General features: G+C 40.2%; 1 protein-coding gene across 1 annotated transcript in view; it reads left to right on the plus strand.

Annotated features, from left to right (window-relative positions):
* Positions 1 to 12,601, plus strand: part of uvrag (UV radiation resistance associated) — a 111,369-nt gene extending 98,768 nt beyond the window's left edge. Inside the window, exons 14-15 of the mRNA XM_011483812.3 lie at positions 5,182 to 5,273; positions 10,528 to 12,601. Of these exons, the coding sequence (XP_011482114.1) occupies positions 5,182 to 5,273; positions 10,528 to 11,302 (867 nt within the window). The 3' untranslated portion in view covers positions 11,303 to 12,601. The remainder of the gene's footprint in view (positions 1 to 5,181; positions 5,274 to 10,527) is intronic.
* Positions 12,602 to 14,199: the final 1,598 nt, after the last annotated feature.

A 14,199-nucleotide genomic window follows, 5' to 3' on the forward strand; every position in this document is an offset into this window, starting at 1 on the left:
TTGAGTCTAAACAAAGACTGACATTAAATGCCACGATCCATCATTGCATCAGTGTGTTGTACAAAAAACGTAGAAACTTATGACATGGTTTTGCATCTAAATAAACCAATGGTGGTTATAAGAAGTCTTTACATTTTCTGCTACTCTCATTAAAAGGTAAAATGTGAAAGATATATACTAAGACCTTGGTTGCAACAGCCATGAACTTCATTTTGGACTAAGTGACGATATGAAGTTCCTGCCAAATGGCTCCAGAAGGATACTCAATACTTAAAAGCTGCTCTAATGAGCCCAGAGGCCTTTGCTTATGGAGCATTTTATAGCACTTTTTCTCTAATGGCGTGTGTAAAAACCCTTTGGAGCGAGATTTAAATATGTGACCACATATTATAGAACAAATACAAATAACGTAAGTGGAAATGTTGCCATGCTAGATTGGTATGAATCATTTTCCTGTAATACTGGTTTTATAGATGTGTTAGTAGTGTCATGCCCCCCTGAATGTTGCTGAATGTTTAGTTGTTATAGTGTTTTGGTGAAAAATATTCTGAATCCCGGGTTTCATGTGACCTTCCTGAGTGAAACGGTGAAACGGTTTGCTCTAAAAGTGTCCTGTGTTACTCATTTACTACACTGTATGTTGGAGCAGAGGAGGCGCGCTTTGTTTTTTAGGACACTCCTCTGAATCACATCATCAGCAATCAACCTCAACCTTTTAGCAGCCTGCCTACATTTGGGCTTAATCTGACGGTGATTAGTAGTGACAAATTAAGGGAAACTTTAATATGCAGCGTAAGCAAAATCATGTTTGTTTAGCCTCTGTACAGGGCTTGGGGCAAACAATAAGGTTTGGCCAAATGATTGGTGGCGTGTACTGTAAACTGCCTGTTTCCTGCTGGCTGGAGTCTGCTTCACTTGTTTGTGGTTGGTCATGGCTTCAGTGGATTGGCAGCCAATGCATGTCTGGCTTTTGGGTCTTACTGGTGCCAAATCCTGCTTTCATTCCAACTTGATAGCAGTACAGATGTCAAAGTTTCAATAGTTTAGAGTGTATTTTGTTGCAAAGGTAATCAGGAGTAGGATCACCCAGACACAAAGGCACGAACAGTTATCATTTATACAACGTGGGAAGCATCCATACCCTGCCTCATCAGCTTCAGCCAGGTCCTCTTGTCCTTAAGCAGTACTTAGTTGGAACTTCTCACCACGATCTGGATGGCTTTTTAAAAAGACCTTACAGCCACATCCACAGACATGCACATGCACGAGTTCAGCTTTCATCATGGGGATGTTGGAATGAGAAACTGGAAATGACGAGCCCTGTTTGCATGCATGCTGAATCTGAACAATGTATGTCATCTGGTTGCTGTCATTGAAACACTGATTGATTCTGCATGCCGTTTTGTGTGATTCAGAGTAAAAACTTGGTGTTTTATTTAATGTCAGTTCAACTCACTGCTCTTATACCAGTTACAACACACTCACAGGGAACAGTTTGGGTTTACAGACCAGAATCTAAACCTTTCCACTCATCTGTTTGTTTCCATCTTTAAATCAAAGCTTTCGGTTGGCGCCAACTGCTGCAAATGACACCCAGCTTTTTACCATTAAGCTGCCTTGCACATTTCTTCCTCTTTTACCACATTCTCCCTTCTTCCAGATTGACTTAGCCGGGTCACTAATGTTTGTGTTTATCTCAAGTGAGTGGAGAAGATGGGAGAAGCCTGACATGTGCATATTTGACAGCCAGGATCCAGAATAGATGGCTTTGTGAGTTAAGGGGAATGAATACCACCTATATACATATGAAGCACACTCTGACAAATAATGTTAATGTGGTTTCCATGCGGAAGGACCAGACAAATTCATGAATATTGATTGTCTGACTGGCTGGGAACTGGGTCAACCAGAGGGTTGCTTGTTTAATTTATTCCAAATTACCGCTCTACAAGATCCATATGTAGAGCTGATATACCTGCACTGATACTAAGCAATACTCTAGCTCCACTTACACAACCATCATAGGGGTGGATTTTTAGAAAATCTACAAGATTTTCCACATTTCTAAACATTTAGCGTACTGCTCTGAGTCCAAGCAATACTAGTAGAAATAGCATTTTGCTCACTTTTCGACAAAGAAAGCATTAAGTGTTTGAGAAATGTTGCTTAATTTCTCTAATGCGTCTCATGTTTATTCTTTGCTGATCAGCAAATCATAATTAGTGCTCTCTAGACCAGAACGCCAAGATTTTGTTGAGATTTCCCAACATCTGGCAATGGAAAAAGCCATCTTTATCCTTTGTTTTTATTTTCTTAAGGGCGGCATTAAAAAAAGCTGTTTTGACCACTTTTGCAAAATCCACTTATGCCATCAGTTGGTCAGAAAACCAAACTTCTCCAGAACTCTGAATGAAACACTTGTTGTTCTTTGGGTTTGAAACGTTTTTGCCACCAGATCAGTTTCTGGGTGGGTGACCCACTTATCCGGATCTCACAGTCTCTGCTTCTTCCCTGACAGATGGGAGCCGTTTGGACACTGACAAGATTTGCAGACTTATGAATGCTTTATGATGTGTCATAAGGAATGGGGTTTTGTCATTATGCTGGCAGAATCTCGCTCTGTGTAATTGATCCAGAAAGTGAGTCAACATCCCGTTTTAGTCTTAATCCATTTATGCTGTCCTTCTTAACATTGTTTAAGTTAATGGGAGTAAGCGTGCCAATAGGGCAGGTGACTCGGAGTTATCTTCAAAGCTCATCAGTGCCTTTTTTGTAATAAAACGCACACTGCCTCTCATTATTTAACATTAGGGTTTTTCCTTATTTACTGAGTTAATGCTTTGAGAATTTAAGTGCAAATGTTGCTGCAGAAACAATGTGATTTTGTCTAAAACATCCTAAATGAAAAGCATGCTCTCTTCAGCTGACCTGGCAAACCCCTTGTCTAAAAATAGTGAGACTCGATGCTTTCAAATTAGCAGTTAAATCTTTTTCTTGTGCCCGCGTAACACCATAGCTTACTGAACCAAAGACGAGCAGAGCTGCTGGTTCTGATTCTTTATTTTGCTTCTAAAAGAAAAGATTTTCTTATAAATCTCTAATTGTTGAAGTTCTCCTGGCATTTCAATGTTTCAAACATGACCATAGATACTATTTGTTTGAAGACACACTCTGTTGAAAATTGGGTTTTTTAACATGTTCTTGTGGCATTTTTCTGATGATTGAGGACAAGAAGATAATTAGGCTTAAGAGTGTGTTTCTGAGTATTTCTTTACTCAAATCATTGTGAATCAGGAGTAGACAAAAATGCTGTTTGAAGTAGTTACATAGGTTCTATATTTGGCAAGCCTCAAGCTCTCTGCTCCTCTCCGTTCTGATCATCCACTTGCAGACAAATAAATCCATGTCCGTCTTTGTTTTCCTCCTCTGACCTGGAATCTGGATCTAAACTATATGAATGGATGGCTACGATATTACTCGCCATTTTTGTTGCACCCATAAAGTTAGCTCAGGTTTGTGAGGGACGTGGGGCGTGAGAGAGCGCTGCTCCATGTCAGCAGTTCCGCCCACAAATCTGAGGCGAATTTCTAATAAGCGATTGCCGCTCTGCAGAAACTATGTCCTTGAAAATGACAGTTTTTTTGGGATTTCGACAAAAAACAGTACAATCATAATTAAATGACCACTGGGAATTCCTTGAAAATAGAACAAATTATGATCAGAGTGGAAGTTTACATTGAGTGGACTCAGTCTTGGTGGCCCAAAAAACAATTACTTTCACATTTCTAAGCATATACCCGTATTTTCCGGACTATAAGTCGCCCTTTTTTTCATAGTTTGGCAAGGGGTGCGACTTATACTCCGCAGCGACTTATATTAGAAATAAATTGAAATAAATACATTTTTAACCCTCCTGTCATGTTCATTTGTGAGGAACAGAGAATGTTCCTGGGTCAATTTGATGTATGAGGTATGTTAAGTGTTAAGAGTATGTTAAGTGACTCAGAGAATCAGCAAACTTTTTTTTACAATAAGATCTTGAAGGCTAACAACATAACATTCTATTTTCCAATGATTTCATAAATTCAGAAATGCAATAAAAATGACTAAATTCTACAAATACAGGATGAAAACAGAATATTAGTTGGCCAATGATGCTTCATGAAAGGAATAAATAAATAAGTATGCATGAGAAAGAATTACTGTGAAATTATGAGATAAACAGTCTGCCATGATTGTGTCATATGAGGTTGTGGAACTTATTAGTTCTTGGTCTCAGATTTTGTCAAATAAATTTCCCGTCAAAATGCGACTTATCTGTGTTTTTTTCCACTTTATAATGCATTTTTGGACTGGTGCGACTTATACTCCGGAGCGACTTATAGTCCGGAAAATACGGTAGTTACTTTGCTATAAAAAAATTAGTAGAATTTTTGGCGAATGGGCTTTTGTGGTCACTTGCATCTTCAATACTGAGTGGAAGAGTATGTGAGGGGGGAGCTGAAGTGTTGCTGTGGCACCCAAGTGGAAACAAAGCAGATGTCAGCCGGTGCAGGCAGCACAGCTGTGGAGGGGCCTGTGGGATATTGGCTGGACGTGTGACATGATGCTTCTCTGCTGTTCATACACCAAAGTTAAATAAACTCCCTGAGACATGAGCTGGCATTGGTGTGTTAGAATTCAGCTGTTGGGCTGGGAGCTCTGGAAACAAAGCTGCAGCTTTGAGGTGGCTTTGTTATTTTTTTTGTCTTCTTCAACATTTCTTCTTTCATTATGGAATAAAGATCTGTTATGGAGGGGAGGGAAGTTTCAAAGCCACATTTAATGACACGTCTACTGGAAGGAGTAGCAGAGATCATGGGAGGTTTTCTACCATGTGACTTGCTCCAATCCTTCCACATGTTTTTACAGATGTGTTTTCTTGCCACTCACATCTAATGTTGTCTTTCAGCATAACTTGCACATTAATACCCGTGCCTCGTTATCAGGAGGCACTGTCCATGGTCTAGATTGGTTATTTTCTGAAGAGAATAGACTTCTCCTGTTAGTGATATTTCTTTCCTCTGTAAACATTAAGTGCGTTCAGGTCAAAGGGATGTTGGCCTGGCATATGTGTGGTCTAGAAAGATGTAATGTGTTGTTTTAGGTTTTTGCTACAGTTTGTCTTCCCTTGTCTTGCAGCTGAGATATCAGCACGGCCTGACCACTCCAGACCTGCAGCAGACTCTGCCCAACTTGAAGAACTTCCTGGAACATGGCTTGATGGTGCGATGGTAAGAATGAGACGTGCACTTAAAACCATCAGTGTATTGGTCTGGTTTGGACATTTTACTTTGTTTTCATAACTATCAAAACTTCTTATATTTTTGTCAAATGTTGTAATATGTAACTAATTGTGATGTCCATGCACATTGTTGAAAAAAACTACATTTTTTTTTAAATCTTTCACTGAACTGACATTTAAGTTAAGACAATAAGACAATGACTTCACACACTTACCTTAAGCAGAAATGCCCAAATTAATTTTGTCAAATACAGAACCAGAACATGTTTTGGGAACGTTTGAAGGATTTCCCCAGCGATACTTAAATAACACAGGCTCTTTGACGTGCCATAACTCGGCATCCGTTCACGCGATCAACTTAAATCAGTTGATCCTTCCGTGGCTAAAAGTTGCTTTTTAAATCGGCTTTGTAGCAACACATTGCTATCAATAATGGCGCAAAGAGCTAATGCTCCAGTGTTAAAGGGTTACGTCCAATTAAATGAGCAAGGTTTGATGGGAATTTAGCATGTGCAATTTAGCTGTTTATTACTTTAAATGCCGATATTTGAAGTTGAGTTTGTGGTTTGGAAATGACTGAACATTGAACTTTCACTCGTTCATATGTTAAATAATACATTAAAAGAGTACTTCTTGATTGCTGTTTAAACCATATCATTTTTAGTATACTGTAAGTATATTAGATAAAGTAAGTCTTAAAGGATGCTGGTTCAGGGCATTTTGATCTTTTTCTGATTCTCATCAGTGTTAAGAAAACTAGATTTTTCAAGTAAGATTGACCTGATAAGAGAATAATTTGGATGTGCAGCACTCAGTTTAAAGGCTTGACGTGTTTTTGAGAGTAAGTGAAGTTAAATATGCTGTGTCTTTAAGGGTAGATCTTCCTTTCTTGTCATCTGTAAATCATTTCTGACTAAATTTATGCCTCATATGACTTGGAGCGATAGCTCTGCCTTTTCTTCCGCTGTTTCTTGGCCTGTAAGTAACCTTCACTAAAAGCTGGAAGTTGGTATGCATCAAACTTCAGCTCCAGTGCCCTATAAAAGACAAAGCTGGCTTTGATCTCCCTTGATATACAAAGGTCAGCAAAGGGGAAAACTTGTATTGCACACATTAATTGTATAATCTTTTGTTTTGAAAGGAAAGAAGCCTTGAAAAGCCTGAGCTCTGAAATCAGCACTCCACCAACCATCTGCTTAATAGAAAGTGGAAGGCCCCAAAGATATAAGATGAAAACAAGGTCACTTAGCCTTAAGCTATGCATGTGTATGTATGTGTATGTGGCGTTCTCTTCATGTTTTCAGAATGGAAGTGAAAGTCTTATTCGGTGGTTTGCCACAGTCACACTTCTGCGTGACGATGATACCACAACGCTGCTCTGGAAACTTCAAGCCTTCAGCCAAGTCAACAACACAAGAGAAAAACATCAACATTAACAACAACTATGGGGTCCAATAAGGATCAGCTTAAAATCAATGGAAAACCAGATTGTAAATTGGAAAAAAGAACATTTGAAAAGAGTTTTAAAGTCACAATAACACATCGTTAACTTGAAGGAATTATTGAACATTTAAAAATGAAACGTTAAATTTGAAAGAATAATACTGAACAAATTTCAAAAAAACAATTGTAAATTTAAACTTGAATAAAAGGACAAATTTAAACCTAAAACTGTTAGCAAATTAAAAAAAAATTATTAGTGTTTTCCCCTTTTTTTGTGTCTCCCTCTTTGCTTCCAGTTCTCCGTTTTTAGTTTCAATTAATTTTTCAAGTTTTCACTGCTGAGCTAAACCACAAACAGAGTTCATTTTACTTTTCAAAAAAAGGAGGCACAGCTATAGGAACACAAAAATACGGCTTTTTATTATAATAATTTTTATCATTTTAACAATCAAATGCCTTCCTAGCAGTATTATAAAGATAGCATTCCATTATTAAAGTTATATAATTTGTCGTTTATTAGTTTTCAAAAATAGTTTCAAGGTCATATATCAGTCTAGTGTTTGTTTTCTCACAAACCACAAATATCACACTCAACAAGTAAAAAAAAAAACATAAAATTGTCTGAAATTCTCATATTCTAAACTTTATTAATATTATTCTAGAATGTAAAAAAGGTATGAAAGCCAGAATTTATCTAGAACACCTTCAAATAGGTAAATGTATCTATTCCTTTAATGTCTTAGTCCCAACTGTCCTTTGGGGTGAAAAATTGTCAAATCTGTCCGGGACATGCAGACGTCCCACAGGAAATTTTAAGATCTTGACAACACAGGCAAAAATATTACAGGCACGCTTGAGGTAGTAGTGAAAACTTTAGCAACACGTAAGGGTGAAGTACGTGAGGCGGTGGCGTGTTGGACAATTTTTTTCCAACCCCATAGAATCCTGCGCACTACACAACTTGTTCACATGCTATGCGCGTTTGGTCTTAGTGTTAAAATGAGACAAGTTTTTTCCTTCAGCTAAATCCTACAATATCAGTTAAGATATTGGTTTGTATGATTTGAAAGTCTCTCAGGATTTTTTTAATTAAAAAAATTCCCCAAAAAGTTACTATTTTGATAAAGTATGATAAATTTGTTGAGACTCTGAGGATGTAAAAAGTCTCTTGTGGTTAGGTGAAGAGGGCTGAGGCTGATGGTATTCTATCACTAGACTGTTTCATACCACATATTTGGAATTAGCAACAGCTTTTTGTCTCTGCAGGAGCTTCTGCTATCAGTTTACTTAACATTCCTTCTTCCTCACCTCTGTTCCTTCACAAACATGTTATTTAGAGCCACTGCTTTCCCACCTTTGGGAGTAACCAGCACCATGTCATCTACAACCCCAACAAAATTGTTGCTTTTTAATTCATGTTCTATCAGTGATGCAGAATCATTGACAACACGCAACATGGAGGGACATTAGTTCGCCAAATCTCAATAGATTTGAGATCACGATTAAATCTATTTTATTCTATAGCGCTCGACTTATTTTTCAATGAAGGTTTGAACTTTGAGAGTTTAAACAAGAGAGGAAAATGTTCATGTCTGACTGAATAAAGTGTAGAAAGTGTGTAGTGAGGATTTTACAGCCTTAAAACATCTGTAATCCTACATTGCTGATATCACGTATCTTAGATTATTTTTAGAGCGTAATTCCCGCGATAAACGAGGGAACACTGTTTTATTTTGCATTCCTGTTATTGGATTACTCCGTGTTGTACACATCAGTTTGAAAGCATTTTCATCTGTTGTTTTTTTTTGATGATGCATGTACTTATTCTCACAGTGCTGTATATTCATGCTGTAGAAGCAGCCTTTCCTGTGTCCTCAGCAACTCTGCTCAGACTGTCTCTGCAGGAATCCAAAGGAGTCCAGCTCTGAGTCCTACTTAACATGGCTTTTATGTTTAGTGGTGACCATGACCACAAATGTCAATAAGACCCCTGAGATCACCACTTCTGTTTTTATTGTTACCCAAACCTGTCTGTGAATGGCACCTTTATGAATTATAAAGTGAAGATGAACCTCTTTATCTCTCATTTATTGGATAGTCACCCCTCTGAGAACAGTACATTAGTGGAGTATCATCTCCACTGAGACTGAAAGTCCAAATGCTCTTTTGTGATTGCAGTTTCCAGTTTGTTTTAAAGTCAATATTTCATGTGTTTTGTTTTATATTTTTGTAATCATCAAACAGGATGAAACACCTTTCAAGATTAGGCTTAGCTTTGGAAAAAACAAAGTTGCAGAATCAAATGAGGATAAAAAACTAGGATGAGGAAGGGTCCACAGCGGTCCACAGCAAATCCCCATAGTTCTGAACGACCCCTCCACTGAAAATGTTGTTTTTGTGTTTTTAACATGTTGTTGTGGCATTTTCCTGATGATGGAGGACATATAGTATAAAAGAAAATTCTGCTTGAAATAACATGTATTCAGATCATGGGGAATCAGGAGCAGAAGAAAAAAATGTCGTTGGAAAAAAGAGTTTGTGACAGTGTCTCTGCTCCATTCTGATGCATCCACCTGCAGACAAATGGATCCACGTAAATCTCTGTTTTTCTTGTCTGAGCTGGAATCTGGATCCAAACTGTACGGCTGGATAGCCCTGATATAGCTCCCCATATTTCTTTCATGGGTAATGGAAGGTGGGGCTGTAAGCCAGCGGGAGAGCAAACGGTTAACAACAGAGAGCTCTCTGGAAAAGGGGGCAGGGCTACTCTGTGCCAGTGACTCCGCCCACAACTCAGAGTGAATTTCTAATGAACTCCTGCCGCTCTGCAGAAACTATGTCCTAGAAAACAACACAGGTTTTTGGATTTTGGCTTAAAAACAGCATCATCATAATTAAAAGACTAATGGGAACAACGATCAGAGAGAATAAGTTTATGCTGTTTGTCTTTGAACTGGAAATGAAGACTAAGACATATAACAATAATATTAATTAATTATAATTATATTATACATCGCTAGACTATTGTTTTACTTTATTTTTTTACTTACTCGATATTGTTTCATATTGAAGTTATAATATAAACAGGTTTAGAACTGCTGTCCCTGCAGGCTTGTCTGTAACTGTCAGACTGTATGTAAATCTAAACTAGAAGTCTTGCTTTCTGTGTTGCTTCTGAATAGCATGTTAGTGAGTTTCAAATAACAGAAAATTTCAGTTCATGGCTGCATGTTGAGCTGAACAAGCAGAGGCTTGACCCTGAGCCTCCAACCAGCACATGAAAATCTTTGTGGAGAGCAGAGCTCCTGCGATAGCAGAGGGGTCACTGAACTCGGCGTTTAAGTACCCGGTGAATTACACATGGCTTTGGATCTTGGAAGAGGCAGCAAGATCCCCATTTAAGCAGATTTATGACTTGAGTTTAGAGGCTGGGTGGGGTGTCCCAGAGCTGAAGACTTATCTGTTTGGGAAGAAAATATCTGACATACTTGTGTGAACGCCTGCTGCGCTCTTTCAATCTGCAGAATGTGGAGTGTTGTCCTGCAGGCTGTACAAATACTTTGTGAATGCTGTAAGGTGGAGTGATTTACAAAGATCTTGAGTTGCCCCTGGATTAGAAGCCAGAAGCGGGTGATGAAGGTTGAAGGGTGTTAAGCAGTGGCCTCCTCAGGAAATCCCCCTCTCCCTTGTTGGCTGGTTGCTTCAGCAACAAATCCGCTTTAAATCTCGTCTTGAATTTGGTTTTTGTGTACACAGAAGCAGTTTGATCACGGCCTTTCCCTCTTTTCTCCTTCACACAGCGACAGACATCACATCTCCACCTCAATCCCAGTGCCCACCAAGTCCCAGCTGGGTGTGTCCGCCGTCTCGGAAATCAGCTACTCTGGCCACACCAGCCCCCCCGACCGAGGGCTGAGAAAAAGGGCGAGCTCGGAGGCCGAGGCCCAGCCAAAGCTCAAGCCGGCCCCTTCCTCCAGCTACAACACAGCCAGTGAGGTGCAGCCCCCGCCTCCGACGGGCTCCAAAGACCTGCCCTCTCCTCTGGAAACCACTGTGGTCACACTGAAGCAGGCTGATGCTTCAGAGGCCAGGAAGAGGGACCAGGAAGAAGGGGGCGGGGTCAAACCCAAGAAGGAGACTGAAGCGGACAAGGAGCACGTATCTGAAGAGCAGCAACACAGCCCCACCTCTGCATCCACCTCCTCCACAACACAAAAAGTCAGCACAGTCCAGAACATGAGTGTGACAAATGGCTCCGTAGTACCGGGACAGGCACCCGTCAGTGTGGTCTCAGAACTGTGTTGTTCTGTGGAACGGGCCGAGGAGATCATGGGCACAGAGGCCACCAGCTTGGGCCTGGGCTTGGGCCTGGGCCTGGGGTTAGGCTTAGCGGATGGAGGCCGGCCTGAAGACTACCGCTGCATCCCTGTGGAGCACGCAGTGGCTGTGGAGTGTGACGACCACGTGTTGGGCGAGCTGGACGTGGCGGGTTTAGAAGAGTTCTCTAGGCGCATCTATGCACTGAACGAGAACATGTCCAGCTTCCGCCGGCCGCGAAAGAACTCTGATAAGTGAGACAGAGGCACTGAGGTGAAAGCAACCGAGGGAGAGCGGGAGATTTGAAAGTGAGACTGAAAAACGGGGACCGTTGGCTCCCTGCCTGCAGGATCACAGTTCTTACTGGCTGTTTTGCACTTACTGTAAGCATTTCCATACTAATCCTTTCAATGAAAACAATCCAAAGTTTCAACCAAGGGGCAGCAAGATGATAGTCATGTTGATTTCAGCAATATTGTTTGAACACAGATTTCCTTAAATCGTACATGGATTGGGCCCATTAAAGCATCATGTTTATTCATGTGTTGTTGATTGTTTTGACGTTGTAGGGGACCATTAACACCACTCACCTTTATTTTACTATTCCTAACTGGAAGGTTCTTCTAATCTTGGATGTCGGCGAGCACTCCTCCTCTGCTGTGCTCTCCTGTTGAGCTGTTGTTTTTGTAGCTGGCGGTTCCAGCATTTCCACAGTGGGTTGGTTTTTTTTTTACTTTTCAGGGTGCCTGCCGGTGAGCTTGTGCCGGAGACGTTATTTGGACGTGTGTATGTGTGGCACTGCACAACAGCATGCAGTTAAAATAATCCCACCAATGAGCTTTAAACACAGCGGGGTTTGTTTTTACAAAGTGAGGCGGCAGCTGGAACCAGTCACTCAGTCAGACTTCCAGTGCAAGACTCGTTTCATCTCATCCACTCGGACAGGCTGAGCTTTTCCCTCTTCTGAGGACGACAGGGGGGTTGGATTACACACAAAATGGCAGGGAAATGGTGCAATTGTGTCTTTATCTTTCTTTTTTTCGTTTCCTCCATCTCTATCCAATGTGTTTTCCTAATTTCTAATGTGTCGTCGTTCTTTACCTGTTCTCTGATGTTGTGCGTCCTCGCCAGGTTGTTAATGAGCGTCTTTAATCCCAGTCTGTGAATTATGCTGGCGTCTCCCTGTTAACGCTTTCTTGCACTGATGATCTGTTATTTTTTTTTTTTTTTGTATTATTTATGTCTGTTCCAATGAAAATCAATACATATTTTATTCCTTAGCAACGTAAGTTGTCAGCGTTTGAGAGTTTTATTTTATTTTTAGGCTCTGTCGGTGATCAGTGGTCCAGCTCCACCATGATGACGCGGCCCCTCCACTGACATGTGGTTGCTGGGAAGAAATGTATTTAAAAAAAAAATAAAAAAAAGAATCAGTTCAGATTGTTTCCATAAACTGCTTTACAGTTCAGTGACCTTGTACATAAACTTTTGTATGGCAGACTTTTTTTGCTATTAAAAGGTTTGCAGCTCAAAAGCTCATGGTGGATGTTCTGCCTGCACCAAAGACGTACGACTGGATTTTTGTCAGAAAAGATTGAATGCTGAAAATCTTCACCATATTCATGATAAAAACAAATACAATTAAAAATAAAAAGTAATTCAAACAGAACTTTGACCAATTCCAAAACAGAAATCCACTTTTCATTTAGTATTTTACAATATAATTATGACATTTTCTATCAGGTCTTACATGACTTAAACATTCTGATCAACAACACTTCATAGGACTGAATTTAGAATTTGCTCAATAACTTTGATGTTCAGGTCCTGAGGAATCAGAACCAGCACCCCAAACACCACCAAGCCTCACAGCGGGTGAAGTGTTGGAACTGGAACTGTGTGCATGCTGCAGCAGACAGTTCAGAGCAAACCTAAACGTGCAGTTGCCTTAAAGAAGGGGCTGAAAGTCGCTCATTTTTCAAAGGTGCAACCAATAAAAATCTCAGCTCTCATCCGTGCATTTATGGTATAAAATGCACATATCTTTACGACTTTGAAAGCCTGCTTGTGGTTCATCAACAGCCCATATTGTGCATTAAACCAATCATAGATGGTAAAAGTGGTGAGCTCACCTCTGATTGGCTGGAGTCCAGATATTCCTGCATGTGAAAACGGCTCCGTTTTGCAAAGGCTGCAGTCAAAGAGGTGAGTAGCTAACCGTGTCAGAGTGGATTTTGCCGATGTTACATTTAGGGACGTGTGTTTTGGAGAACAAATATGAAGAGAAGCAAAAAATGTAGCCGTGAATGCAGGTTTGGGGTTTGAAAAATGGAAGTTTATGATGTAACAAATGCTGGATTTGTCTTATTTTACTGCAGTTAAATCATGTTTTTACTGTGCAGAGTGAGAGAAGAAGATGGTAAACCAATAAAAGAGATTCTGTAGACGTGGTCAAGATGATCTGCTGTAGTTCAAACTGAGAATCACAACGGAGAAGAAAAGTGATTGAAGTGACTTTGAACGTGACATAGTTGTTGGTGAGATGACTTCAGAAAAAGAGAAAATATCCAGTAAGCAGCAGTTCTATTCAATTTTATTTTGTATAGCCCAAATTCACAACAACAGTCGTCTCGATGGGCTTTGTATTGGTAATTGAAAAAGTGAAACATAAAATATAAAAGGAACATGAATACATAGAACTCAATTGAAAAAATATTAAATTGAATTAACAGACTAAACTAAACTAAACTGGACATCCCTGCCCTTAGACCCTCCTTCACGGTAAGGATAAAACTCCTAAAAGAAAAAAAAATGATTTCTGAAAAAACGAAGAAACCTCAGGGGTGTCCACATGAAGGAGGGATCCTTCCCCCAGGACGGACAGGCGATTTACCAGAACTCTTAGAGAAGAATTAACTTATCTAAATCTACAACTACACATTTAAAGTCCAGCAGAGGGGGGGGGGGGGGGGGGGGCATCGAGCCAGAGACAGGATCCACAGCCAGGTGTAGGAACAGGCGCAGTAGTAGAGGCGAGCCAGAGATGAGGTACACGGTCAGGTACAGGAGCACGGATGAACCAACTGGAATCTGGAAGCACTCCCATTCACCTGGAGGGGCGTGGGAAAGAGAGAGAGTACATAAATCGCACTGCA

Source organism: Oryzias latipes, chromosome 14, assembly GCF_002234675.1.
Source record: "Oryzias latipes chromosome 14, ASM223467v1".
NCBI classification, from domain to species: domain Eukaryota; kingdom Metazoa; phylum Chordata; class Actinopteri; order Beloniformes; family Adrianichthyidae; genus Oryzias; species Oryzias latipes.